General features: G+C 44.1%; 1 protein-coding gene and 1 non-coding gene across 4 annotated transcripts in view; both read right to left on the bottom strand.

Annotated features, from left to right (window-relative positions):
- The window catches only part of SLC24A2 (solute carrier family 24 member 2), a 224,043-nt gene that overhangs the window by 43,028 nt on the left and 153,195 nt on the right, over positions 1-27,820 (bottom strand). For 2 of the 3 annotated variants that reach the window (XM_074361516.1, XM_045509886.2), the window contains one exon: positions 2,375-2,473. The exons of the other annotated variant lie outside the window; for it this stretch is intronic. In XM_074361516.1, coding sequence (XP_074217617.1) covers positions 2,375-2,473 — 99 coding nt within the window. The remainder of the gene's footprint in view (positions 1-2,374; positions 2,474-27,820) is intronic. 3 annotated transcript variants of the gene reach the window in all.
- TRNAA-CGC (transfer RNA alanine (anticodon CGC)) lies at positions 5,585-5,657 on the bottom strand. The gene has a single exon. It is a non-coding gene; the product is annotated as a tRNA-Ala (tRNA).

The following is a 27,820-nucleotide window of genomic DNA, read 5'->3' as shown; positions in this document are numbered from 1 at the left end:
CACCTTGGGCAGGTCCCCTCCTTCCTCTGGTTTTCAGGAACCTTATCTATGAGATGAGAGGATTCAACTGGTTGACTTCCAAGGCCCATTGCTTCCAGCTCTCATTCCCTTAGGCTCAGTGAGTGGATGACTCTGCCAGTGTGCAGGTGTTGTGGGGAGGCCAGGCTTTGGAACCCCACCTACTTGAAAGGTCTGGAGAATGCTAGTTAGAACATCCTACACCCGGGCATCCTACTGCAGGCAAGGCCGAGGCGGGGGGTGGGGCAGTGATGAACAAGTGATGGAGGAAAAATTGGTATCATTCCTGAATGAGAGGAGACGTTTGGCAAGTGACTTGGGTAATGGCTGAGCACTGGGACTTGGATACTGAGCATCTCAGACAGGCCTGGGTTCACACTCTGACTCTAGTACAAATGCTGTGAGACTGTTAGCAAGTGACTTAATCTCTCTGAAATTCAGCTTCCTCATCTGTAAAATTGAGGTGATGACAAAAGTATCACCACCTCTCCTGCAACTAACAACGTGATCAAAGATACGCCAGCAAAGATGACAAAAGAAAATGCATATAAAGCTCCCAGCACAGTGCCTGGTACAGAGCAAGCGAACAAGAAGCATAAACTATTCTGATCCTCATTACAGCACCTGCCTTGCACTAGAAGATTTTTTTCCAGGACGCAGAGGAACACCTACAGGTGATCAGTGATCAGGCACCATTGAGGTCTGCCATGAGTTCAGTGAGAGGGAAACAAACAGGGTTCCCAGGCTGTGCTGGGTGATTCTTGACTTTCAGGAGGCAATGAAGACGTTCAGCATCAGGACTGCCAGGAGAATCGGAATGCTCATCACTGTCGGATACAGGCAGTGTAAGGCCGCTCATAGAGTATTAGAGTATTTTTTTTTTCCCTAGCAACTTCAGAAAAACTAAACATTTCTATGTAAAATCTCACTGGCAAAGAATTTGAGAGTCATATAAAAATTGCTGGGTTTGAAGGAGACAAACTGCAGAAGTCCCAGGGAAATGTTTATGTTTACTTATGTATTTAGTTGTGGAATACAGAGGCATAAATATATTTCAGCATGAACAGCCACTGAAACTGAAACTTCTTTTATCTTTCCATGTGTTTAGTAGTGATGATGTTATCTCTTTGATGGTCTGCTGTGTGAGGCTATGCCTGTTTTTCCTAGGATGCCTATTCAGTTATTTAAACTAAAAAGTATTAAATACCTTGGGAAGTACTAAAATTGTGTTTGGGGTGTCTAGTGGCTGAAGTGATACAACTTTTGGGTCAGCCTTCAATGGCCAAACTTGACCCCAGTGGCACGGGATGCTGGGTGTCAAAGCGGAGTTAAGATACCCAAGAACAGACATGAACAGATGAGAAGCCACCTCCCAGGCATGACGGTTAACATGTCAGCTTATTTCCTTCAAGTTTTTCTTTTCATACCCAATAGAATCTTGACTGTTTCTTGGCCAAAGATTTTCCCTGAGCTAGAAGTCAGGACAACAGGATAGGCAGAAACTCTTCTAAGGAATGTCATGTATTTTGAGTGCAACACTGTTGAATTTTGTCTGCAGATAATTTTAGTTTCTTGGGGAATAGCAGAGTGTATAACATAGATTCCAGATTAGGTTAAATTTAGTTTGAATTTAGAATTAGAGCTACATTAGAGTCGCAGGCTGGAGAGGAGGAACATCATGTTCCAAGTTAAAATAAGATGCCTGAATGTCACGATCTGGTCATACAGGAACTCAGAAAAAGTCAGCCAAAAGAAACCCGGGCAAGTGCTGCTGAATTCTTAAGAAAGGGAGGCAGTGTCATCTTACAGGGGCCCTGCCACTCAGTTCAGGAGCGACCAAGTGAACAATGTGGTCACTTAGTGGGAGTGCCGTAGGCATTGACATAGGTATAAAATCTGCTTACCAGGCAAGACATTCAGAAGGGACACTCTCACCTTTCGTTAAGCATTAAATAATAGGTCTGTGTGTCTTCTTGTGCAATTGTGGGATTGTGTGCAATTCCTGAAACTAAAGAGATTTTCTACTCTTTGGTGGAGGTGCTTGGTGGAGCTGGTGTAATTTTGTTTATTTAAAATTATTTATTTACTTAAATATTTTTATTTATTGATTTTATATGATTCCTCATAGAGTCACATCACTCTTTTTAAAGTTCCCCGAGCGTAGGCGACATTGTGCCTGTTCATGCCCTGTATCTACCAGGGGAAGTGGGTCTCTTCCTGACACCTGGGCTTCCCGGGTGCTGAGCTGCAGGGATCTGTGTCTGCACCGAGTCCAGTCCCCACGCTGGGTCCTGCCTTTCTGCCCCTCTCCACGCACCCCAGGAAAGGCACAGGATGGACATCTCCCTGGACTCACCCAAGTGATTGGCAGCCCCATTCTGCCTCTCGTTCTCATCCACCTGGCATTTTTTCTTTGCGATCTTGTGGAGAATTGAAGCCTTTTCTCTGAACCTCCCTGAAGTAAGAGAAAGTAATGGAAAGGAGACAAGGTGAGGAGGAAGATAAAGAGAGAGGCAAACGGCAAAGCGCTGGGTCAGCAGGTGCGTGGCTCCCTTCGTGATGGTGCCCTAGAGCAGTGACCACTCCTTTCTGCCCAACCCTAATGCCCCACAACCTGCATAAAGGGTACCTTCTTACCTTGTGGATTCTTCAGCCCAATTCTCTATTTGAGAATCTCAAGCTGCCGGACGATAGACGAAAGGTTTAACTTGGACCTCTTCCCTCCCTCCCAAATGCTTACAAACAATGAAAGCACAAATCGTCACCAAAACTCCCTCTCCTGCTGAAGATTCAAAAACAGGTCTCGAGAAACAGAACTGCTCTGGAGGCAGAGCCATTTCTCTGGAATTACATGCTCATCCCAGAACTGGCTTTTGACCATGGAAAGCCAAACCTAGGGATCCTTTGACCTGACTTTGGTTTTCAAACATTCATCTCAACACTGCGGTTTCTAAAGGAGTCAGGAGCATGCATCACGGCTTTTTGAATTAGCTGAGTCAGCTGCAATTAAAGCATCAAGGAGGCAAGTTGGGGATTTAGCGCAAAGGATGATCAAATGAGCACAGCAAGTAATGTCTACTGGTGATGAGACGCCTCAGGGAAAGGTGCTGGAAAAAAATACCATTTTCAAAGTAATCATTTTAAACAGCTGTCCCGCGGATACAATGCTTCATTTCTTTTCCATTACTGACATAATTAATGGGTAAATGCATGCAACAAGCACAGAAAAAAAAAAAAGCATGCAAAAGTGTAGAGATTAGGGAAATACAGCACATTTTTCTTCCTCTTTTAATTCTTGATTCCCACCCCTGCACCGCGGTAACATTCAAGGCACAAAGGAGCCTCATTTGAAACTGACTGATTATTGCCTAGATTTCAGATATGATGAATCCCTGAAAATATCACAACTCCTACAATTTTCCCACCAGGCATTTGTTGTTGGCTGGGTTCTGTAGCAGCATTTAGCAGGGGAACTCATTCTACTTTTCTGGTTAGATCAAAACCAAACCAAATTAAACCTCACAATGTTTCTCTTGGAAAGTCTATTCTCCTAGAATGGGACATGGCAGGTTGGCATCCCCACTCCACCTGTCCGGTGGATGGAAATCCTGGGGAATGGTCATAGTGGTGATTTGTGTAACCGGCTGGGAAAGACAGAGCTGTAGACTAGGGCAGGACCAGTTGACTTTAATGGTGAAGGTGATGTGGGACACAGCTCCCTTCTGCTCACAAGCCCCATTAGCCATAAATCTAGATGCCTGTTCCCACAAAGACAGCTTCTAGGATGTAAGTACCTTAGTCTACGTAATGGATGTGCACTGTTAGGTACACTCTCCAAGGAAGCAGGAAGAGAAATGCTACATGGAGAAAAATAGATCAGTTTGGTAGCTTGGGCTTCATAAGGGATGAGAAAGAAGGACAAGGTGAAGGCCATGAGGTCCATCCTGAGGGATGTGAGGGTCAGCATTAGGCTCACCATGCGCGGAGGGATTTTGAGTTTGGCTGTTTCTATTTAATCTCCAAAGAAAACTCTGGGAAGAAAAAGGGAGAGGAAAGAAGTCTGGGGACTAGGAGAAGTTGGAGGTAAAAGGAAAGAAAAAGGAGAAAAAGAGGGAATTCAAGGACAGAGGAGGTAGGCAGGGAGCTGAGATTGCCTGGGGGTTGCCCAGGCAGTGTGGATACAAGACCCTTCCCTGGCTGTCAAATCTAGTCTGATTTGGAAACTGGACAGGCAGGTGATGAAGAGCAGTTCTCAGCATTCTGCAGCCTTAAGCCTAAAGAGGGGTACTTCCCGTGGAAGGCGACCCTAAGAAGTCCTCAAATCATCAGCTGAAAAGCCCAGAAGAGGAAAAAGGGGGTCTGAAACTTTATAGATGATGCGTCTACTAATGAAACCATTCTGTGGACTCAGGGTCAGTCTTTGAACTTAGGACATTCTGCAGCTCTATGAAACAAAGATGATCAATAACTGCTATTTAAAAATTATATATAAAATAATAATAGAGCAAGAAAGCATTTAGGAAGGAAACCAAAAAGCCTGGGAAGATCAACACTGAACTAACCCAATCCAAGTAATGCCCCAAAGTCATGAATCACAGCAGAGAAAATATTTGACAGAAACCAGTTAATCACACATTGTTTGTGGTTCCAACGATCTTTTCAGAGCTCAGGTGAATGCCAGAGAGAAATGATAACAAAAGGGACCCCAAGCATGGAAGGGTCTGGCCACTAGCTCTGCCATCTTTCAGAACAGTGTTGGCCACTATCACTCATGGGCTGGTTTCCCCAAGTTCTCTATAGGAGGGATGGGAGGACAGGGTAGGAAATGATTCCAGAATTGGGTTTTTGTAGGTTTTCAAATGTGTTCACAAGCCAGTGAGGGTCATGCCTTCTCCCACTGCAGCAGCACCTCAGACTTTCTGTGCTATTGACAGGTGGCAGGCATTAACCTTACTTGTTTTCTCTGGGGTCCAGCCCTCGGGCAACAAGCTGCTGAGGCTGCCTGGGGAACAGCTCTCCTCCATCCATTGCTTCAACTTCTTTAACACAACTTTTTTCTGATGTGTGGGACCTGGCAACCATTCTGCCTTGGAAGTGCTGACATGGGCTGCTCCACAGCCTAAAAGCCTCTTCCCTTTTAGAGATTAGTTTCCAGAAAAGCAGCAGTTGAAGGCCCCCCTTCAGAACTGAGCACTCAGGTGAATGCCTTGAGGGCGGTGGGAAGAGCCTAGCCGGCAAGGCATGCTCATTCCAGCCCAACGGACACCCTGGGGAAAAGCTGTGAGGGTGAGGCTAACGGGACTAGACTGAGCACAGAACGTGCGATTCCCAAAGGGACCCTCTGTGCTTGCGGGTAGGGAGGCCTGGAATCTTCAGGAACTGTTCAGCCTGAAGCCACAAGCTGCGAGGGCACCATGCAGGGTGTGTGTGTGTGTGTTGGGGACAGCACAGCATTGTGGTTAAATGGTTGTGATTTCGAGGCAGCAAGGTCTGGGCTCTCACTGGCTCCGCTGGGCGAGAGTCAGCCAATTCCTGAATACTTCTTTGTTTTGTCTCTGTTTTTTAATGGAGGTACTAGGGATTGAACCCAGGACCTTGTGCATGCGAAGCATGCGCTCTACCACTGAGCTATACCCTCCCCCCAGTTCCTGAATATTTCTGAGCTTCAGTTTTCCCATCTGTTAAATAGGAATTCTAATGACATTGACTCCTGAGTTAAATGCAAGGCTTATGTGAGAAAGTGTGTGTGAAGGACTTACCACAACACCTGGCATCCAGAGACCTCTGTAAATAAGAGGAAAAAAATACCAAACCAACACACACCCAGGGGCTAGGGTGACATGGCTCTGAGTTGCTTTGGAAGGCTCACTGGCGTCTTGCCTTCTCTCCCTCCACACAGGGAGGACTGGGGAATCAGCTGCTCCTGGCCCAACAGTGTAAGCATCCTGGGGCCTTGCTGGACTGGTGTTTAGTTCTCAGTGAGTCCTCCAAAGTCAGTTCCAAAACCGATTAGGAGAAAGGACACTTTTTATCTTCCTGAAACTGAGGAGGTCAAGGTGAGGTGGCCCCCTGTGTTTTAAAGGCTGATGCCTTGGCCATCTTAGTAGGGAGGACAGTGATCGGCTCTCTCCCACCACCGGTGAGGACAGGGCACAGGGAAGGGGCACGGCGGCCGCACCGGGACTCGGGCTAGCTCAAGACTTCCTGACGCACGAGGGCTTTACCTCCTCTGTGTCTCAGGTTCAGAATTTTAAAATGGGGACAATGAATAGAACACTCAGCTCCTGTAGTTGTTAGAAGACCTAATGGGTTGATACACATTTGGATGGTCTCTGACGTACAGTAAATGCTCTGGTCTTGTTCCTCGGACAGGGTTGGTATTATTATGAAAGTGAAAGACAGAACCTCTATCCCCAAATTACTGAAAATGAAAAGCTTGATATTTAAAATAGAAGGAAGGCTTAGAAGCCCTGGTGCAAGAGACCTTGGCAGTAAAGGCATTGCTTCCATAGACTATTTTAGGCACGGATTCCACGTTGGCATAAAGGTTGGCATGGACAGAGCTAAGAAACAACTGTAGCTTTGTGCCTGAGGATAAAGAAGCCATTTTTGAGTGCTTTTCAAGGTGAGCGAAGGGGTGAATTTTAACATGTTTTAAGGCAACCTTAAAAAATATCCTCTGTTGCGGTGTGAATCCTTGAAGTGTATTTTTATATAGCAACAGATATTTGTATACTTAAAATCTCAGAAATAGCACACTTTGCTCAAATCGTGAGGCACCTACGTCAAAACCTAGTACACAATTTTAACATAGTTCAGCTTGGTCTGAAATTTGCTAAAGAATGCCAGCTGAGTGTCCTCAGGGGAGTGTGTGTGGCGGGGGTGGTAGGAAAGTGGGGGAGGAAAAGATCAAAGCAGAAGGGCCGATTGCGAAGAACAACTTTTGGAAAAACAACCAGGAATCACAATCCTCAACCAGTCCCTCCGCCATAAAACAGAAGCTCTAAGCTGCATCGCAAAATAACCTTCGGAGGTCCTGTTTACTCAAAGGAAATGCGTTCTGCTGCTAATTAATTAAAACAGCCCCTGGAAATTCCTTCACACCTTTCCCACCACATAGTCGGCAGCGCCGCACAGGAACCCTTTGGGTGGGTGATCAGATTAGCTCCCTGGAACGTTCTGAGCACCAGTGACCCAGAAGGGACGGGGCCAAAGAGTAACACAGATGTAAAGGGAGCGGCCACACATACCTGAGCAATCAGACCTCGGTTTCGGAGAAGAAACGAAAAGATGAAACAGAAGGGAACACATGAAAATTGTGTTTTTGAAACTATTTTTGTGTTTTCAGTTCTGCCTTTCCAGTCTCTGTCTTTGAAGTTCATGGCTTGGCAGGTAGCTTAAAAAGCAAAAGTGCACCTGAACTTTCCTTCTGTTTATCCCTTGTCTTTTTTCCTGCATGCGGAGACTCCAGTCAGGCAGACAGGGCATCCTCAATCTGAGAAGACACGTCACGGGATTTCTGCGGCAAATGGCAAACGCTGACCTTGGGGTCATCGAGTGTTCCTCTCTTTCTCCCACACCCCACATATTATCCATCGGCAAATCTGGGGTTTCTACTGATAGAGACCGAATGGTCAGGGCAAGGCAGGCAGGGGAAAGAGGAATTCAAAACAAGGGACTCAAAAGACCTTGAAGACCAGTAACCCTCTCCCCATTTCTTCTCACGGGCAAATAGGGGGTTTCCAGCAATAAGCGAGCTTGCACAGTTGTGAACTGGAAAATTCCATCCCTGGGGATATAAAAAGCCCTTACAGCCACCTGCAGATGCAGCTCCTCTGCTGACCCCAGAGGTCCTGTCCCTCTGTGCTGTCTCTTCTACTAATAAAAACTTGCCGTGTGCCGTGACTGGAGTCTCCTGTGAATTCTTTCACTGAGGACCACGGGTCATTCACCCCTTACCCGCAACACCCACTTTCAAAGTATTTCAGAATCTGACCATCCCCACTCCCACCCCTCAAGCAGAGCAATAATTCTGCTGCCCTCCCAGCTAGTCTCCCCTTCCACCTTTACCTCTTTGTCCCCCAGGCTGGTCTCACTCCAGGGTCCTTAGTGATCAGGCAATCAGATCACGCCACTCACTTCTCTGCAAAATCCTGCCGTGGCTCCTTAGGTCAAAGGGAAAGTCAACGTCTTCCCAATGACCTGGGAGGTTCTGTCCAGTGAAGCTCACCTCCACCACCTTGCCTTGTCCCCTCCCGCTCTCCTAACTTACCCTGCTCCAGCCACGCTGGCCTCCTTGCTGTTCCGGAAAACACTGTGCACTGTCCCAGCTCAGGGCCGTGGCATTTGCTGGTCCCTTTACCTGCAATGTGCTTCCACCAGAGACCCAGGGGGTTCACTCTCTCAGCTCCTTCAAGGACTTGTTCAAATATCATCTTCTCACCCAGGCTTCTCTGAGCAGCCTATTTGAATTGCAGTTTCTCTTTCCAGCATTTCCCAAGCCCAGCTTGCCTTCTGTAAAGCACTTTCACCACCTAATTTACTAAATCGTTATTGCCATTGACTATGTGCTGCTTCCCCACTAGCAGCCAAGCTCCACGAGGGTAGGGATCTTCCTCGCTTTTGTTCATGCTGGTTCGCCAGGGCCCTGGGGGGCTCAACCAATCCTTGTGTTGGTGGTTTCCAGGCAACTTGATGAGGTTCTCACATACTTCTTGTTGGCTAATGACCCAAAGTAACTCCTTTCAGGTCCACCTGAGCGCATGGCCCCGGGGGGGCTGAGGGTCCTTGGGTAGAGCCCCAGGAACTGTCTGAAGGAAACGGACCGGAGAACACGGGGTGGACCAGGCGTTCATGCTCCAGAGGTGGGAGACTCATCAGTCGTCCCCCTTGCGCACCTACCTCCCCGGCGGACAAGGTGAGCACCGGGAGGAGCCTGTGTGATGCAGGAGGAGGCCTGGTGAGCCCAGCAGAGAGCAGAGCGGGGAAAGCTGGGCTTTGGCTTCTCCTTCTGGATGGAGACACCCCTCATTTGTTAAGGTCTCATGGAAGGCCAGAGCTGAAGCCTTCTCTACCAATATCCACACCCTCCTCTCCAAGAGGAAATCCACCATTCTCATGACACAGTACCCGGCACAGCCCTTGTTTCAGTTTGCTGCCCGCGTGTCTGCTTTCCCCACCAGGAGGCAGGCTTCCCAGGGGCAGGGCCCTTCTCCCCGCCATCTCTGGATCTTTGTATCCATCAACAAGTGTCGGCATAGTGCCTGGCACCTCAATGCGCTCCCTGAGTTACAGTGCAGCTCTCCCGGTATTAGCTCCCCTGGGAAGTCTGAGCTTTCCTGCCAGGTCAGTACAGGTCACAGACAATCTTCCACTCTGCAAATATTAATTGAGCCTGTGCTATGAACCAGACAGCATTTGGTAATAAGATCGATGCAGCTGGTGCCCTTGTAGTTCACAGCCTGGAGCCAGAGAGAGACAAGAAACAAGGACTTACGATTCAGGCTCTGATGGTGGGAGCCTTCTTGGGAAAGTATGGAAACAGGATAGTGTAAGTTCCCAGATACAACTCACTACCTAGCAGCTGAAGGGCATAAACTCCCCTTCCAACTACAAACTTCTCTCAGGGCACCTTATTCACCTAACAGGATCTGGCCTGATCTTTATTCTTAAAAGCAAAATATTAAAAATAATAATCTCATCCTGCACAAAACACCAAGAACATAGTTTATTTATTTATTCTTAAGTCTATTCTTGAAGTACAGCCTCTGAATTTCTTCTAATTTTTGTGAGGCAGCATGTAAAACCATTTATTATAAGACTGCATTGACATTAATGGAAAGTAAACTGGTGTTGTAATAAAGTATTTTGTAAAGCATCTTTAGTAAATATTTTGTGAATGAACCACATAATAAAGATAATTAACATCTTCAATTTAAATTTAGATTTAATTGTAGTTATATTTACAGACATAATCATAGGACTAGAATTAACAAGAATTAACAAGAATATTTACATAATTGTATCTTAAGTGGTGGCCAAACCCATCATATAATGAAATGAAGCTGCCTGATTTCCTTATTAAGGCTTTTAAAAATAATTTTCTATGAGAATGACCTTTGGGGTCTCCTGTAAAGAATGAATCTGTTCACGTGAATTGGTTCTATCATCTTCTCTAACAGGGTCACCTTATCGTTGGAAATATGAGTGCCTTCATAAATATTTTGGAAGATTTCCAATGTGTTTTGAATGTTGCTATCTCAAAGATCGAAATTTTTTCCTTTATTCCAATCTCTTGCCTCTTCGGGGACTCTGACTAATCAGTCATCTTCAATCTTCAAGTCTTCCCTTTCCCCTCAGCATATAATCATGCTTACATCTTTCAACTTGGCAGCATTTCTCTTGACTTTGGGCTTCCCGTGGGCACTGCTCTCTCTTTCCTTCTCTTCATGGCCAAGCCTCTGGACAGATCAGTCTGTGCTGGTGCCTCTGTGTCCTTAGGGCTCCTTTGGTCACTTCTTGACTCTGCATCTGGCATTTGGCAGCATGGCACTGAGACTACCCTCAGCCACTTTTCACTTCCATGTGCCTGGATCTCTCAGTGGCATCTGATATTCCTTCCTCATCTCCTCAAATCCTCTTTGATTTTAAAGGACTCGAGAGAGAGCCCATTAAGTGTCACCACTCCTCCGGGCCCCCTCCTTGCTCCCTCTCCCTCAGCCTCACATCCTCCCAAGAAACCCAGGACCACTGCCTGAATCGATGCTTCCCACATTCAGATCTCTGGCCCAGACCCTCTTATCTGACTGACTTCTGAACATCTTCACAGGGAAATCCCTTTGATGGTTAAACTCAACATGACCCAAACTTCCACACATCATCCTCCTTCCTAGGGATCTTCTCCTCTGCTTGAATTTTCGATTAGTGATTTCCTCACGCCCAGTGTTTTCCAGCCGTCTTAGAGATTACCCCTCTCTCCCATATCCAATTAGTTGCCAAGTCATTTTGAGTCCACCTTTGAACACTTTAGATACAACCTTTCCCACATGGATGTTGCTTACAGCCTCTTAATTGGTCTCCTAGCTTTTAATCGAATTGCCTGCTTGCCTGCCTCCTTCTAACTTACCCTTCGCACAGCTTGGAATGCTGCACACTTATTTTCTTGTCTTATTCCTTCTTAAGACTCTGCTTTAAGCATCTCATCTTTCAGGAAGCTTTCCCCAGGGCCCTTTCTTGGACTGGCAAGTCACCGTGGTAATTTTCTCTATCACAGCACTCAGATAACCTATCCTATCTTGGCACTTATCATAGAGCCTCAGAGGTGTTTCATTGACCCTCTCGCCAACTAGCCTGTGGGTCCCTCCAGGACAGGGATGCTGTTTTTCATCTGCCCTCCTCTCTGTGCTTACTTCTTAGGCGGGTCCTCAGTGTTTATGAATATAACAACATTAACACAAACAACAAAGGGAGTGTGTGTGTCTGTGTATGTGTGTATGTGTGTGTGTGTGAGGGAGAGAGAGAGGGAGAGACATGCTTGGAGTTCTTGCTGGGTGCAAATCTATTCAGAGTTCACATTCTTTTGGGCGATACAGAAAGAAGGAAGATCTGGAAGCACCCTGTAAGAAACTCAACAGACTCTCTTCTTGGTTAGTGCTGTGATTAAACCTCCAAAGTCTAATAGTGTTTACAGTTAATGTTTGTCTATTTTGAGACTCTTTTTTTTTGAAGATCTATCAAATTCAGGCAAAACTGGAATTTTACAAACCAAAAGACTCACAGCAGGTATCAGATGGCAGAATACAATGTTTCAGGAAAAGAGCCAACTTACTGACCTTAGCTGAGGCTGACACTGGTTGAGAGCTAACATTCTTTATCATTTTAGGTCACGTGTTTTATGATTTTAGGAACTTAATTTTCTGAACATTTCTATCTCATATACACAGATACAAATGGCTCACACACAGAAATTCTCAAAGGGGTTTGTCTGCTCTCAGTTTTGGCGTTCTGAGCCAGGTAGGGGCTGCGGGACAGGTCTGAACATCTTCCTCTTGCTCCCATCCCTTACCCGCTGTGGATATCTAAGAGATAAACGAATGAAGAAGCACTTTACCAAGGGGGCCTCGGAGTCCCGGACTTGCCAGCATCCAGCCCCACTGCCATCTAAGGGGTGGGAAGGAGCTCTTCAGAGGCAGTTTGTCAGAGGCCATACATATCCTGGGTATGTCTCTCTGCCAGTGGGCTGTGACACTGATGGATTCATTTGGACAGGGTTTTGACTTGTTCACAGCACTTGGCAAATAGTAGGTGCTCAATAACCATGCACTGAACAGTTACTCTGACTCATATAAAAAGCAGAACTTAACAAAACAGTTCTTCCTTATGATGAGCCTGTATATTACCCATTTATCTTGATGTAAAGGGAAAGATTTTAGATTTGGCTACCATTTATTCCATGTACTATTTCATGTACGGCCATCCTCTCCTGTCACCTGGATTTCACGTGTCTGCAAAGTGTCAGTTAACTTGAGTTCCTATGTTCTCTGATTTTGAATACTCAACTTTCCATCGTAAACTTAACACCTGTAAATCTCATCTGAAACGTAGGTTTGCAACAGAAGTGTCTGCACCTGCTGAGAGTTCTTAACCAAATGTGACTGAAGGCTCAGTGGCCCATGACTAAAATGAGATGATTCAGTTCACTTCAGATTTAATCAAAAGAGAAACTTACCATGCTTAATTGAACATGCCAACCTCTTGGTATAACAGATTCCCACTTTTTTTTTTTTTTTTAAGAGAAAGCTTCACGGGGGTGGAAAATTATATTATTAATTTATAATACCAGTATTCAAGTTTGACTGATGAAGGCAACTTAACATTTTCAGCTCTGGGGATGTCAGAAATAGACAAAAAAAGCATCCACGATGTGCCTTCTGCTGCCACTTAACACCTCTTACATATGCAATGTGGCAAAATCTGCCTTTACTTGCCAGGTCCAATCTTTCTGCTTTTACTGCTGACAGTTTAGATCATGAAAATATGACAAAATGAAGTTTGAAGAGCCGATGTATTCTAGTCGGAAGACTTCCTGGGTCCTGGTTTTCAGGAAGACTGTGGATTTACCCACACAGCTGGTTTGGTCTTTCCCACAGATCTGATGCTGATTACTAGCTGGTTAGTTTGGTTACATACACATACCAGGCTTCTGTCTTCCTAAGATCCAGCCCCAGGGAGAGACTTGGAAGAATACATCTCTAAAATAGTAATGTGGTTAATAACTGGTGAGTTACATCTATTTGCTTTTGGATAAGGCTCAGACTCAACGAAAGCATCTGTTCAAGTGCCCAGAACAATCCTCTGGTTATGGAAAGTTGGACCGAATGAGTTAAACCATAAACCTGGAATGAATGAAACAACATGGTATTGGAAATGGTGTCTGTGCACAATAGGGGGTCCCCGCTTCGGTAACTGGAAGGAAGCGAGTAAATGTGCTGTGTACTTCTCAGAGTTTCTACAGGGCTATCAGTGGTCTTGAGGCAAGAAGGGCATGTGCTGGGGTGGAAAATGGATATTCTGTGTGGGGGGAATAGCCCTGTCATTTCATCTTGAGAGGACGAAGAATTTCGATCAGAACTGCACACTGCCTTTTACTCAACTTTGGTTAAAAACTCAGGTTTCGAAAAACAAGTAAATTAGAAGGTAGTTATATTACAAAGGCTTATTTGCTTTGTTAACGAAGTCAGTTTGAATCTCTGTTCAAAGGATTTATTGAAATTTGTTATTTAAGGCTCTCTCCTTCACTGTTAGTGGGAATGTAAATTGGTGCAATTCCTTTGGAGTGCAATTTGGCACTATCTTTCAAAATCTGAAATGAGTATATCCTTTGATTCACCATTTCTATTTCTAGAAATTTATTTTATATATCTTCTATTCAGTAGATGCTCATGTAGCACTGTAATAACTCAATAAACAAAAATGGCAACATTCTAAATGTACATCAGCAGGGGACTGAGTTAACCCACCATGGAAGAGCCAGGCAGTGGAATACTATGCACCTGCTAAAAAGGAATGAGGAAAGTCACAAAATGCTGATATGGAAATATCTTCAAGATATACTAATAAACAAAACCCAGGCATAGAACCACTGTATAGAGAAAGAGAATATATTAAAAAAAACTGATAAAAATGGTTAGCTCTAAGGAATGAGTGGAATCTGGGGTGAAAGAGGGCTCAATTTTATTGTCTTTCTTTATGTAATATTTGCTTTTACCTCTGTGTGCATGTAATGTTTTTATAATAAAAAAGAACAGTTAAAATTAATTTGCAATTTAAAATTTCTACTGTGGTAAAAGTTCAGATTTGTAACTAAAAGAGAATTTTTGTTTGTTTGTTATTGTTCTTTTAAGGGTCTATTGCATAGGAACTATCTAATGGATTATTTGCTGTATTTAACCACATTAATAAAGAGTTTGGCTGTGAACTGAATCAAATAATATATAAGCCTTTTATTGCAGATGCTCTGGCCCAGGAACCCACCTACCACAATTTTGGTGGCAGCTTAACCAGAATGCAAGATCAAGTTTTCAGAAGATTTAATCTTAAAAGTAGGCTGCAAACTAGTGTCTGCTATCGCATTTAATAAAGGCACCAGGACAGAATCTTGAACATGTGACTAGAAGGGACGTTAAGGTGTCCATTATCTTAAAGTCTTTCTGATGGAGGCTTCTTTGGCTTCTCCAAATAAGGAGGGCTCACTCCTGTCTGAGGCAGGCTATCTCGTCTTTGGCCATGTCTGTTGGAAAGACCTTCCTATTCTGGGCTGAACTCTCTCTCTCTCTCTCTCTGAATTGGAAAAGGCTGATCTCCTTCTCCAACCTTCCCCGCCCCCAGCTGGACTCCAAGGGTATCCCCAGAGTTCCCCTCTCCTGGAAAGACAGATCTCACTTTATCACTGCCGACTACCCACAGGGCCAATCCCAAGAAAGAGGCTATAGAAAGAATTTCTGAAACATTGTCAGGCTGTTCCATCCCCTGCTACATCCTTGTTCACTTCAGCACAGCCTCTGGGTCATCCATTACCATCAAGATACTTATCACCAAGTGGCTCTGAAAACTCCTGGCCTGACTCAGTCTCCCAGCCCTGCCATCAGAAAATCTCTATGTCCTTAACCTTGTCTATGAACACTGTCTTTTTGCTCCAACTGAAACGGGGCTGTTTCCGGATGGCCCTTTTTCTCCTGTGGCCCTTGGCAATGACACTACTCATCTCTTTAGGTGCCCCACATTTCATCCCCCCTTCCTCACCATTGTAGACCATTTCTCCTCCCTTCTTTGAAGCCCAGGTCAATAACCCTTACCACCTTTACCCCATCTGACTTCCTAGTCACCCTTCCTTCATTTCTGAAGATACTAGAACCCGGTTCACTATTTTTCTCTCCACCATTACTCATGTTACCATCCTTGGTAAGTTTACATGGGTGAGCCCGGTAACACTTAGCTCCTCATCGCTCTAACCTACTCACTTCCAGCCAGCTACCCTTTCCTCCAGCTCACCCTGTCCATCCACTCCTGTGGTTAGATCCTAGACCATGTCACTAGCAATAACTGCACCACGTCCAAATTCCTGATTTGAAGCGTCTTGCTAGCAGTCCATAACTCTATCTTTCTATCACAACAGTTCTTTGATCTCATTGGTCAATTCATTGATTCCATCACTTTTCACAGCCCTCCCTCAGAACATGTTCTTCATGTGTTCTGATCTCAGTCCTCCCTATCAACATACAGTTACATGAAAGTGATACCGATACTTCTCTGTTGTGGAGAGATTACAAGTTGCCTACCAATATTTATTCTTTTTTCATTTCCTAATGACATAATACCCAAAGAAATCACTCAGCTTAACATACTACATTTTCAAGCTTCCTTGAAACTATGTGTAGGCATGTAACTAAGTTCTGGACAGATTTTACTGGGAGGGTTTACAGGGAAGGCTCCTTCAAAAGAAGGCAGAACATCTGAGGAAAAAATTTTTGGCCCTTCCTCCTTCCTGGAATACAGATGTAATGGCTGGAGCTCTAGCAGCAGCCATCTTGGACCATGAGGTGCCCTTGAGGTTGAAAGTCATATATTAGGATGGTGGAGTAGAAGGATGGAAGGAGTCTGGGTCCTGGATTATTGTGATGCTTCCATATCAGTCATGTATAGCCTGTCATTGGATCTTTTTTACTTGAGAGAAAAATACACTTTCATCTGACTTAAACCAGTGTTAATCTGGATTTTCTGCTATATAGAGTTAAACCTATCCTGCCTGGTATATCAGAGTAAACTCTCATCTGTTCAAAGCCAGGAGGAAAACATAATGTGAAGGCCACAGATAGCACCAAGAACCTGTTTTAGGACCACCTTTTCAGAGGATATCTCTTGGGCAATGAAAATGCTGTTAAACAGTATTCCAAAATTCAATTTCACTTTGAAAAAGAACTGGATTATTTCACTGCAGTTAAGAACATCAAATGACTGGACTATGTGACCTTAGGGAGCTTTTGTTTCTTTGAAATAATTTGGGTTTTCAAAACTCAGCCACATGCCTAATTTAGGACCCCATGATTCATATAAGACATTATTAATTTTTCAGCTCGGTAAATGGGCTATTGATTGCCATGAAACAGTAGCCTTAATTTCACTATGGAAAAGATCATTATAATTTTTGCCCTTGATACTACAACAAGCTTTTCTATCTTTTTTCCTTGTACAAGTGAACAAACATTGACTTTTTAAGTAGTGGAGAAATTATTTTTCTAGAAATGGCTTCTGTTAAACGGCAATGAGTTTACGACAATACATTGCATCTTTGCAGTGTATCCTTAGTCAAGATTTCTGTCTACCTACCTACATGTCTATGAATGTTTAGCTCCAAAGAGCAGAAATGAGTAGCTCTGTAAACTGCCATTGGCGAAAAGGCTTCTCTTTTCAAGTCATCTGTTCCATCCTTGTTTTCTTTTGAACTGTCTACATTTTCATTTAAAGTAACTTTAATAAGGAAGCCAAGCTCAATTTATTGAAGATTTTCCAGAGTGAGAATGGTATGAAATTTGGGTATCTGCAGATGTGAAATAAATTATGGTGGGGTTTTTTTTCAACTAAAGTACAGCTGATTTACCATGTTACAGTTTCAGGTGTATAGCAAAGTGATTCAGTTATATAAATATATATATTCTTTTTCAGATTATTTTCCAATTTAGGGTATTACAAGACATTGGATATAGTTTCCTGTGCTATACAGTTGGTCCTTGCTGTTTATGTTTTATATATAGTAGTGTTAAACTATGGGTTATTAACATTAAGTAACAATTGGAGATTGCTCTTCCAAGAACATTTACTAAATGTCTAAGAGGAGATAAAGGGATAAAGGGATGACTGCCCATGTGGGGGATGTGAAATCACCAAAAGACTACCCCTAGAGTCATTTGTTTGTATCCCTGGGACATCTTGTTATAGAAGGAAATACAGGCCCTGGGAGGAGTGACGCTCACTCATCTATCAAGTCTAGCAAAACGACTCATACAGAGCAGGTGCTCAGCTACAACCCGGAGAACACACTAGTATCAGGTGGCTGGCGGGACAGTCAGCAACTTGGGAAGCAGGAATGAGGTGGTGCAGACGTGGCCTCTTCTGAGAAGCCTGCCCTCACTTCCACTGGGCTCCCCTAGCACCTCGGGTCTGCCCATCACACTAGTCATCTCTCTGCCTGTGTCTCCCACTAGAGTATGAATTCTTCAGGCGAAGAACTGTCTTTGATCTCCACAGGCCCAGTCTAGTGCCTGCTCCGTACTGACTGTTGTTGAATGAATGAGTGACTGGATAAAATCTGATTGGCTTGGCAAAGGAGAGGGGGTTGGGTGTGGCCCAGGGAGCTGTTTCAGTTTAGGTGCTGGGCAGGGAGGGAAAGGGAGGGGAGGTGAAAATTTTGAAAAAAAAAAGTCATGATCTTGTCTAATGTCTGAGAGTAAGTAGATTGTTTTCTTAAAATAAACTTATTATGGTAAAGTGTTCAAGTAGAGGGGGCCACGTTTTATTCCACAGCTCACTGTTGTCCACTCTTAGTCTGTGGTTCCACCTTCCCCGTGATCTGGTCTCCATCAAGCCCTTCTTCCCACTCCTACTTGGTAGCCCATTTGAACTGTCCGGTTCCTCATACCGCCTTGTGGTGCAAGCCACAGTGGAGCCAAGAAGGCAGGGTGTGGGCACGCCACAGTCCTGAGTTCAGGTCCCACATTGTGACTTACTACCTAAGTCCCAGAGCCAATTACGTTGCTACTCTGAGCCTTAGTTTGCTCATCTAACAAAATACTTCTTTGAACTTTCATTTTCTCAACTTCAGTAAAATCTACCTGGGTGATAATTACAAGGATTAAATGACATAGAATGTATAAAGCCCCCAGCACTGCACCTGGCAGGTGGGAGGCACCCAGTAAGGGTTGGTGTGTCCCCTCCTTTCACCCCGTCTCAGCCTGGCAGGTCAGAACTTACCACTAGCCTCCTTCCCCAATTCACCCCATATTTACTGATCCTCTAGGGGCCAGCTCAAAGGTCACCTTCTCCACAAAATCTTCCCTCCAGGTGAAAGCCATCTTTCCTCCTCCTGTAGTCTGTCAACTTTTTCTGAGCACCTGTGGTACTTACCACTCGCTTCCTGGTGGCTCAGTGATGGCTCTTTTATTTCTCCCCCGACTATAAGTTCCATGGGAAAACTGCTCATCTCTTAATCTTGTGTTTCAACAAAGCACTTAGCAGAATAACTAGCACATAGTCGGTGCTTAAAAAAATGAACAGAATACGTGCAGGACAATTCCCTCTATCTCAGGAATCGTCAACACAATTTCTATTAGGATAAAGGGTGGTATATGTAATCCATCTTTCCACTGAATCCACCTTAGGGAAAAAAAGGCCTCAACGCCAGTAGCTGACCTCACACAACATCCAGAGCATTCTCTGGAAACAGTTACAGATAGTGACCAATCCCATGGGCGGTTACACTAAAGCCCTGCTCAAGGGCTGGTCGCATTTCTAAAACTGTAGAAAGAAAGCTGAAGTGGAGGGGGGATGTCCTGAAGGCTAGCTAGTTGGCCACTGCCCACAGCACTGCTGTCTTTATTATACTTCCTTGAATTGTGTAACATGGAAGTGATCGAGACCACAGTTACTGTTATTTTCAATGAGAGAGAGAGAGGCCCCTAAGAATCTGGAGAGGCCGGGTGGCTGCTGCCGGTTCTAAGGCTTTTAGATGGAACCCCACAATCAGGTCTAAGCCAGCCTGGCTTGTCAGGGAGCCAGCTGCCAAACGGTATAATCTGAGGTGGCAGCACGGGGACCTCCTGTTCCAAAGTATCCTTTTATGAGGGCCCGAGAGGGATTGCTATGTGGTTAGAAAACTTTTATACCTTTCAGAGGTTCCTATTCTAGGTGAAGGATAATGCCTTAATCTGCATTTCCAAAAGAGTCTCAGAAGAGGCTCCATGGAAGAGTGGGTTCTCTGACTGCATAAGTTTGGGGAATACTGCAAACTTCATCCCGCTTTACGATTCACTCTTGTAGACGCTGCCGTGCACGGGTGCATACTGAAGGCTCCGACGAGTCATGTGGTAAAGAAACCTATTTAACTTAACTCAGAAGCGTCCCATTTATTTAACTGTAAAATCAATCTTGCTTTCTTTTTTTTCTGGATAGCTGCAAAATTTCTGATGACCTCATCTGAAGCTAGTATTTTAGAGAACATGCTTTTTAAAACGCTCCCTTAGCTACTGTTAGCTAATCACTGTAACAGGGATACATTTTCAGCTAAGAACAGGACACAAGAGGATATGCAGGAAGGGATGGCAAAGTCAAGAGAAGGATAAGGAATGCGAGAGGTGACCCTTGAGGGCCCCCGAACACAATCTCCCTCTGGTTGTGCTTCTCCTTCCAGACATTATTTTGACGTTGTTTTCCTGCCTAGAAACCAGCTGCTCATTATCAAGTGTGTCACCAGACTGGAAGGAGCTTTTCTGCATCTTCACTTGATGTTGAATTGTCCAGAGCAGGGAGGAGGAGAAAGGGAGCTCTCGGATGGCTCCAATGGATGTGGAAAGAGGAAGGAAAGGAACAGCCAGGAAGAAAAGGGCCAAGTGAGGCAACGGGGAGGCAGAAGCTGCTCTGGCAACAGGAAGCTAAGGGTGGAAGGCAAAGGACAGGATGGCATAAGGAGACAAAGTGATGGTCGTGACTGCTCAGGTAGAAGTGAACAAACCCATCGGCCACCCAAGCCATGAGGTTGAGGCTGATGGCTGGGAGATGCCTGGAAAAGTGATCAAACTGTAAAATCAGTGAGTCCCAAAGCACTGGTTTTCTGAGCCAATCACCAATAAAAATTGAAGTGGTTGGAAGACATGGACTAAAAATGACAGCCGGGACAGGAGCCTTCCTTTGAGACATGCATTGTTCTTTCTATCCCCTCGATGGTGGGACACATTCTTACAGGAAGTGTTCTGTCTTTGGAGGTCTCACTGCACAAGGGTCTGCATGACCCCACGTTGGAAGGGCCCTGGGCTACAACAGGGCCCAGTCTGAGATCTGAACTATGGCCTGCTGCTTTAGAAAAGACGACAGTGGTTAACTGAAAGCACAGATATAGTAGCGAAGAAGGAAGGGCCTGGGTGCTGTGCAGAAGCCAAGAGTGGGGAGGGCCTGGGGAGGGGCTTCCTCTTACCAAGGGCTGTCCCATGTTCTGCTTCCTGCATGCAAAGCAACTAGGAGATCTTTGGCAAGCTAAGGCAACTCAGAACTACTAGACGCTGAAAACAAGATATGCAGCACTTTGGGGGAATTTCTCTCATGTTGAAGGATAAAATTAGCTGATTCCCCTTCTAGGGTACCTTTTGATTTCTTGTCAATATCAGTGTAAATATCAAGTGAAAACTCCAATGTTTTCATTACGTACAAATACTATTTATTACTAAACAGGCACAGGTACGTGTGGGGTGAGATGGGGGACAGGGCAAGAGGACAACTACCTTTACAAGAACACAAAATTTTCAGACTGCTGTTCTGTGCTGCATTTTTTTTCCCAGAAAAGTTATTCTGACTGGGCAAGGCTGTGTTCTGGGACAGTGCCTGGAATTTACCAGTAGATACATTTAAAAACAAATCTCTGCCAGACGTCACTTACTCAGGGGACATGGTTATAAAATGACATGTCCAATCTCACAGAGTGTGAACCCCAATACACACAATCCTGCTGGCTGGAAAGGTGGCCCTGGCTTCTCTTGGATGAGTCAACAGGCACTAGGGGAGCTAAGGACATGAGCCTACAGCCCTCTGCATCAGAAACAGGTCTCCAGCTGGTTTTGGGTCTAGGAGTTCCTTTAGATCGCTCATGCATTTGCATAAATCAGAATGTCACCAGAACATACACCAACCACCCCTCTGAAATTAAGGACATATTATAAGAAGAGTGTTGGTTGGACATGTTTCTATATGTTGTGAGCATGTGGAGGAAATAACGGTGGCACAGTGGGTGTGGGCTTGTGTTTACGCTGCTGACACCATTTCTCTGAGTGTGTTACACAACTGAGATGGTTTGAATCGTTTGAATGGAATAACATGATTGCCCATGGTATTGCACGTCTCCAATTCCAAATTAACACGATGGCAAAACTAGACGAAAATGCGGAAAGAATAATAAATCACACAATGTCACTGAAGTCATGCAAAGAGGTTAAAAAAAAAATAAAATAAAATGGGCAAGCCACAGACACCAAAAATGAAAAAAAGCCAATGCATACAATTCTGAAATCATTCTTACCTTCTTCAGTCATTGTGTCATAATATTTTAGTTTTCCATATGATCCAAGTTCTACAACATCACAGTAAAAGACACAAAGATAAGGAACGAGCTGTAATGCAAGAACTTTGTTTTTACACATTCTTAATTAATCAGATTCAGAGTTATACTGTCAAATTCCGCAATCGTAACTATATAGAGACGTGCAAACATGGGCCATGTGGCAGACAGCTTTCACGGCCCGTTTTCAGAAGTCACTTAAAATATATTATTCCACCAGGGGTAGGATGTGCCCTGCCTTACAGAAGAGGACATCGTTATTTTAACATCTGATGAAACAGAATACTTGACATAGATAGCTTCACACCAGGCCCAGCCTAGACCTACAATTTTTATAGAGGTGACCTCTGAGAGAGGGCTGCCTGAGGACAAGGTCCAGCCCCACTGAGGCTTGAAGATGCTGAGATTCCTGGCCATGGAGTTCATGTCACAGCTTTTCTCCAACAGAACCACTTCCTAGAGATGAATAAGGAAGGCTACCTGGGAAAACCCAAAATACAAAACCAGGTTCCAAACTTCCATTTCACTTCTCATCTTGTATTTCAGACAGGAAACACTAAATACCATGGTGCAGCATGCTTGAAGGGGCTGGGAGGGTGCAGAGTGCTTTGGAAAGAAGAGGGAGGCATATTCCATGGGAAGAGCACCTGGCCGGACAGGGGACAGAGCAGCCACAACTCCCAGCTCACGGCCTTGACTGTGGCTGTGGAGACTGCAGGAGCCAGGAGGCAATCAGCACCCGCTCCTGGGTGCAGATCCCCAAAGGATTCGGCTGTAATGGAAACCACTGGCAGAGAGCGACTGTTCTGAGTCAGCTGGTGGGACTGGCCCCCCGGGTTGGGGGACAGAGGAGGTGGGGAAGCACCAGTTCTGTTTTCATCCTTCAGTTCTCAAATGGAAACATGCATTCTTGTTCATCTGAAAATTCCAAATTGTTTGAAGCAACAGTGTGAGCAGGTTAAAAATATTTTTCCTGGTCATAACCATGCTCTCCCAATAAACTTCGAGAACTTAATTAGACTCAGGAGACATTCCTGTGATTCTGCAGAATGTGTCTGTGGCTCGTGAACTTGGGCAGCTACTGAAAATTCACATATGAATTAACTAATAGTTGATGGGTTCTGGGTACAAGACAAAGTTCTAGCTTAAAACACAATAATACTCTTCTGTTTATATTTATATTATACATTCTATATATCATCTCTTTCCACGTGCCTAAAATTTTACCTCAAGCTATTTTAACACACCAATACAAAATTATGCCCTGGGGAGAAAAATCACCTCATCTTTTTTGTTTCTACAAAAACCTGCCTATTCTGGGTATTGTTAGATCCATGACAAAGGACGCAAGGGCTTCAATAAGAAATGCAATTTTGTGTAAAAACAAAGTTTTTAAAAAAATTATTTCTGGGGATTGCCTTCAGTAGAAATTTTTTTTTCTGGTATTTTAACAACAACAGTCTATTACGTATTTGACATTGCACAAGTTTGGGATTTTAAAATGATCTCGATGCATTCATAAATCAACACATGTTCATGGTGGCTTTACACATAATCTATGCATTTGTGTGTGTGTGTATGTGTGCATATAATCTTGCAGTAAGTTGAATTGTATCAGCTAACTAATTTTTTGTAACCTCTACTCTTTTTCTGAGGTAAAGCAGGAGAATAAGCAGCTGGGATTCTCTTTATTTGCCGAGGAAACAATGTGGGTGGCTCTGTTTGCAAAGTTGCACGTACGCCATTTTCTACACAGTGAAGATACACTATTGCATTTTATGGGTCTGTCTTTTTAGATGCAACCTCTATATACACACACCTGTTGTCACGGCTCAGTCTCAAACTGTTAAACATCTGCTTGTGGCCGATGTGATTATTCTTACCTTCTCTCTCGTGGAAGCAGGTATAAATAAACATAATCATATCCTTTAATTTATTTTTACATAGTCGAAATTGGATCTACTGCTGACTGGCAAAGCTCACACACATTCTTGCTGCCGTGGTGATGCCTAGATTGTTTCTTAGCTACTTCCTGGGGTGATGAATGGGGCAGAGGGACAAGAACTATACAGAATGTAAGAAAAATGAGGCTAAAGCTGGAGGAAGAGAAGGAATAAGAGCAGTGAAAGGCTGAATAACAACAGGTGATGGATGTAGCGACTTAAAGCACTTAAACTGAGGAAGGAGGGCAAGGAAATAATATTTGCCCAAGTGAAGAGAACCATGTTGCTTGCTTAGTAAAGAACAGGCATACAAGAATGTGAAGGAAACCGGCCTGCTAGAATGCAGGTGTTCACACTGACAGCGATGGGACGGTGGGACAGTGAGACGGTGAACTCAGCACTCCGATGCTTTCAAGTGGGCAGGGTACCATCCTGGGCCAGGCGGGACAGCATCTCCAAGAGCCGATGCCTCCCTTCCTTGAACCAGGGGCTTAGGGGGCACAGGAAAAGGGGTGTGACATGTGACTAGGACAAACACAACATGCATATATAAGCCAGAGCACATCACGCACCTGGCTGGTGTCCCACCGCCCATGGATGCTCACGGAAAGTAGCCTGAGAGGCATGAATGAAAACTCACCTGCAAGGGGAAATGGCCTCCAGGCAGCACACTCCCCCTGGAGAGTAACCAAGCACCTTTAGCACCATTGGATAAGGATTCAAACTGGGCCCACTCTGAGCTGGGTTTCTTTGGGATAGGAGGGAGGGAGTGAGAGGTTCAAGAGGGTGCTGTTTAATACCATCAAGCAACTGCCATTATATCAACTGAGCAAGAGGCAGCCGGGCCTGGAAGAGGATGAATCAGCAGTGAGTATCGTCCTGGGCACCGCCTGCTGCCTCTTGTCCATAACATTTCCCTAAGAAGTCACACAGCCTAAGAATAAATCCCAGGACGCAGTGGTTGGTGTTTGAGATGAGCCTTTAAGCTGATGGGGAAAGCTGCCTAGCACGGCGCCCATACTTGCTCATGCCATTTGGACAGCTGGGTCCACGGACATCCAAGCTCTCAGATCGCTAGGAGCGGCTGAACCCTTGTCATTCTTCTGCCCACTTCCTTTCAGGCCTCGTGAGCAACATCATTACCTGGTTTAAGGGACCTCTGAATTCTTGTCCATATTTCTTGGTTGACAAGTCAAGGGAAGGGTCTTGTCTTCAGTCTCAAAGAATTTGTGAACAAGAACTAGTGTTTTGGGCTCCTAACTTGTTTCTTTCTTAAGAAGGGCATGGACACAGATTTCTCCTTCCAGTATCGACTTGCTTATCTTTTAAAACCTTTGACATTCTCAACCCTTTTTTCAGCAAGTCTCCCCAGACCGTAGAACCGTAAAAATGACCTCTCACCTTTCAGGCCTTAAAATTCTGACATACAAAACAGAAAGTCAACAGACGTATCTATGCTGAATTCATTTTATCAGAATGAAGAATAGAGGTAGAGAAATCAGTGAGCACAAGTATTTTTTATTACTTAAGTGTTAGTGGATGCAAAAAAAAATACGATTAACTTATTTATTCTCTTAAATCAAAGAGCTGCTTTATTTTTGATACTGAATTGAACTGAGTGCAAAGACCTCAAAATTAAGGCTCTCTCAATTACAGAGAGTAGTTTTTTGGTAAAGTTGTCTAATACCTATCAAGGAGATGTGTACAGACACTGGGTTATATCGCATCCATGAAAGGATTCTTTCCAGTAGCGAATAGAAGTTAAGAACAAAGGCTTTGAAGCCAGGGTAGAGGTTTGAACCCAAGATTTGCCACTTATTAGCTGTGTGACTTTGAGCAAATCACTTTACCTCTCTGAGCCTCAGTGTCCTCAGCTGTAAAGGGGTATAACTGTATCTGCCCCACAGAGCTGCGGTGAAGAGTAGATGAGATAATAACACCCACTAAGCAATCAATGAGCAGCTTCGTTATCACAAGCAGCACCAGGAAGAGTGAAAGAGAATGTATGGGGCATGGAGCAGAACTTGGTACTCTACACAGGTTTGTTAAAATTAATTCAACAGTACCTATAGACGTTTTAAATAGATATTTGTTGTCCAACAACAAAAGATATTCTACCATGTCGGGGCCAGAATTTAAAATAATTTCTTCATCAGTCCTGCCCTTCTAGTCTCGGAACTCAAAATATGGATCATAACCATTGGAACAGGATGTGAAAAGCAGCACCTTCATTCACCTGACCACCAGTGTTCCAGCTTGGGCACCTTCCCTTCTGATATTTGCACACAAGCCTGTCTCTCCAACTAGGGTGCCCGCACATTGGAGGCAGAGATCTTATTCCTTTTTAGATTCTGCCCAACTAGAACAGTGTTTCTCTCGTATCACGTGCTCTCCTCACATTTCTTACACAAAGCATATAAATACACAGCTCCCAAATGTCAGAGAGGTTTAGGATGCTTTGGTTTGTTGAACTTCCCTGGACTTGCCAAAGTTAGGAAGGTGGGCACTGATGCCTAAGGCTTCTGGACTGTTGACACCAAAATATCACTACCAAGGCTAAGAGTGCTTCAGAGTGAGACAGAGAAGACAGCTAATTGAAAGCTTGGTTCTACTATTTCTGAGCTGGGTGATCCTCTCTGAGCCTCAGTCTCCTCTTCAGTAGACTGAGGATAAGAGCAATAAACATCTATTCTCAGGAGGGTTTTTGGAGGATCAGAGAGAACACGTCTATGAAAGCATTTTACATTGGGAGGCGCAGACATCCTTAATAATTGGTACCTCTCTTCACTGTCTGCCACTGTTCCAAAAGGAACGTCTAATTCAGCTCAGCATGAGGTTGTTAAATGCTACTCAAACTCTAATTATCTCCGCGGGTCGGCACCAATGTCAATGTCAATACTTGACACGTGCAAGTCAACAAACCCCTCCTAGACTTCTTCCCTTAAACACAAGACTGTTAGAAGGAAAAATTCTAGTTTAATGAAAGGCTGTCCTGGCTAACTTCCAGAACCATGTTTGGCAGAATTACTATTTTAGCCTGAGGTAGGCTTTTATTTTTTTTAATTTGTGACTTGATTTTTATTATTGAAGTTTTGTGAATGACTAGGATGACAGTTGTGTATCTGTGATTTCCCACCCCACTCCCTATAGACATAACATTTATATTTGTAGATTCATACAATTTTTAAGTTTCTTGCAGGGTATCAGGGTTAATATCATTTCTCATCTCCGCGTGTGAAAATCCTTCATCAAAATAAACATGGATTCTGAATTAAAAGATATTTCTAATACAGACCAATTTAAAGCTTTCTGTTTGATTTCATCTCAAACTAAGGGCTGCAGGGACCACCAAAATTAATTGATTTATATTAAAAGGCTTTTTTTTGGTCATTATTCTTTTATATCAAATGTGCAAGTCAAGGCAAATCATTTTTTTAACTTAAAAAACTTTAAGAGATTGGGGTTAAATGAGGACACAAGCTTATTCTCACTTCATGTTCAAGTCAGAAGGAAAAGAGTATTTTAACCTTCAAATTCAAATTCTCACTCAAAAAAAGCTTTCAAAGTACTGACTCATTGCAGAAGCTCTGCTTAACAATCTGTGGGGGAATGATGTTTGTGCCTTAGACTTCCCTAAGAGCCTCCTAACTGTACAGGATTACCTGGGGACAGCTGTACCCAACACGTGGTAACACGTATATGTCATACACAAGGTGTAAACAGAGGTGATTTTGCCCTCTGGAGTTCTTTTCATTGGCTTTTCCAAATCTATGCTAATGAGTACTTTTTTTTTTTTTTTGTCTTCTACGAGATTAAAACCTCTCACTTAGGCTTTTGGAAGTAAGGCAAGAACTTTGCAAGTGAAAATAAAGGGCTGAACTTGCGGGTAACCCCTGACAGCTATTGAGTTTCAAGTAGGATTTATGTGCACACACATAGCTACCTCTTAGAGATTTATCGCCTGATTTTCACACCCTCTGAATCT

The sequence above is a fragment of the Camelus bactrianus genome, chromosome 4, assembly GCF_048773025.1.
Source record: "Camelus bactrianus isolate YW-2024 breed Bactrian camel chromosome 4, ASM4877302v1, whole genome shotgun sequence".
NCBI lineage: Eukaryota > Metazoa > Chordata > Mammalia > Artiodactyla > Camelidae > Camelus > Camelus bactrianus.
Note: the sequence above shows the minus strand (reverse complement) of the source record. Positions and strands in the feature narration are given on the sequence as shown.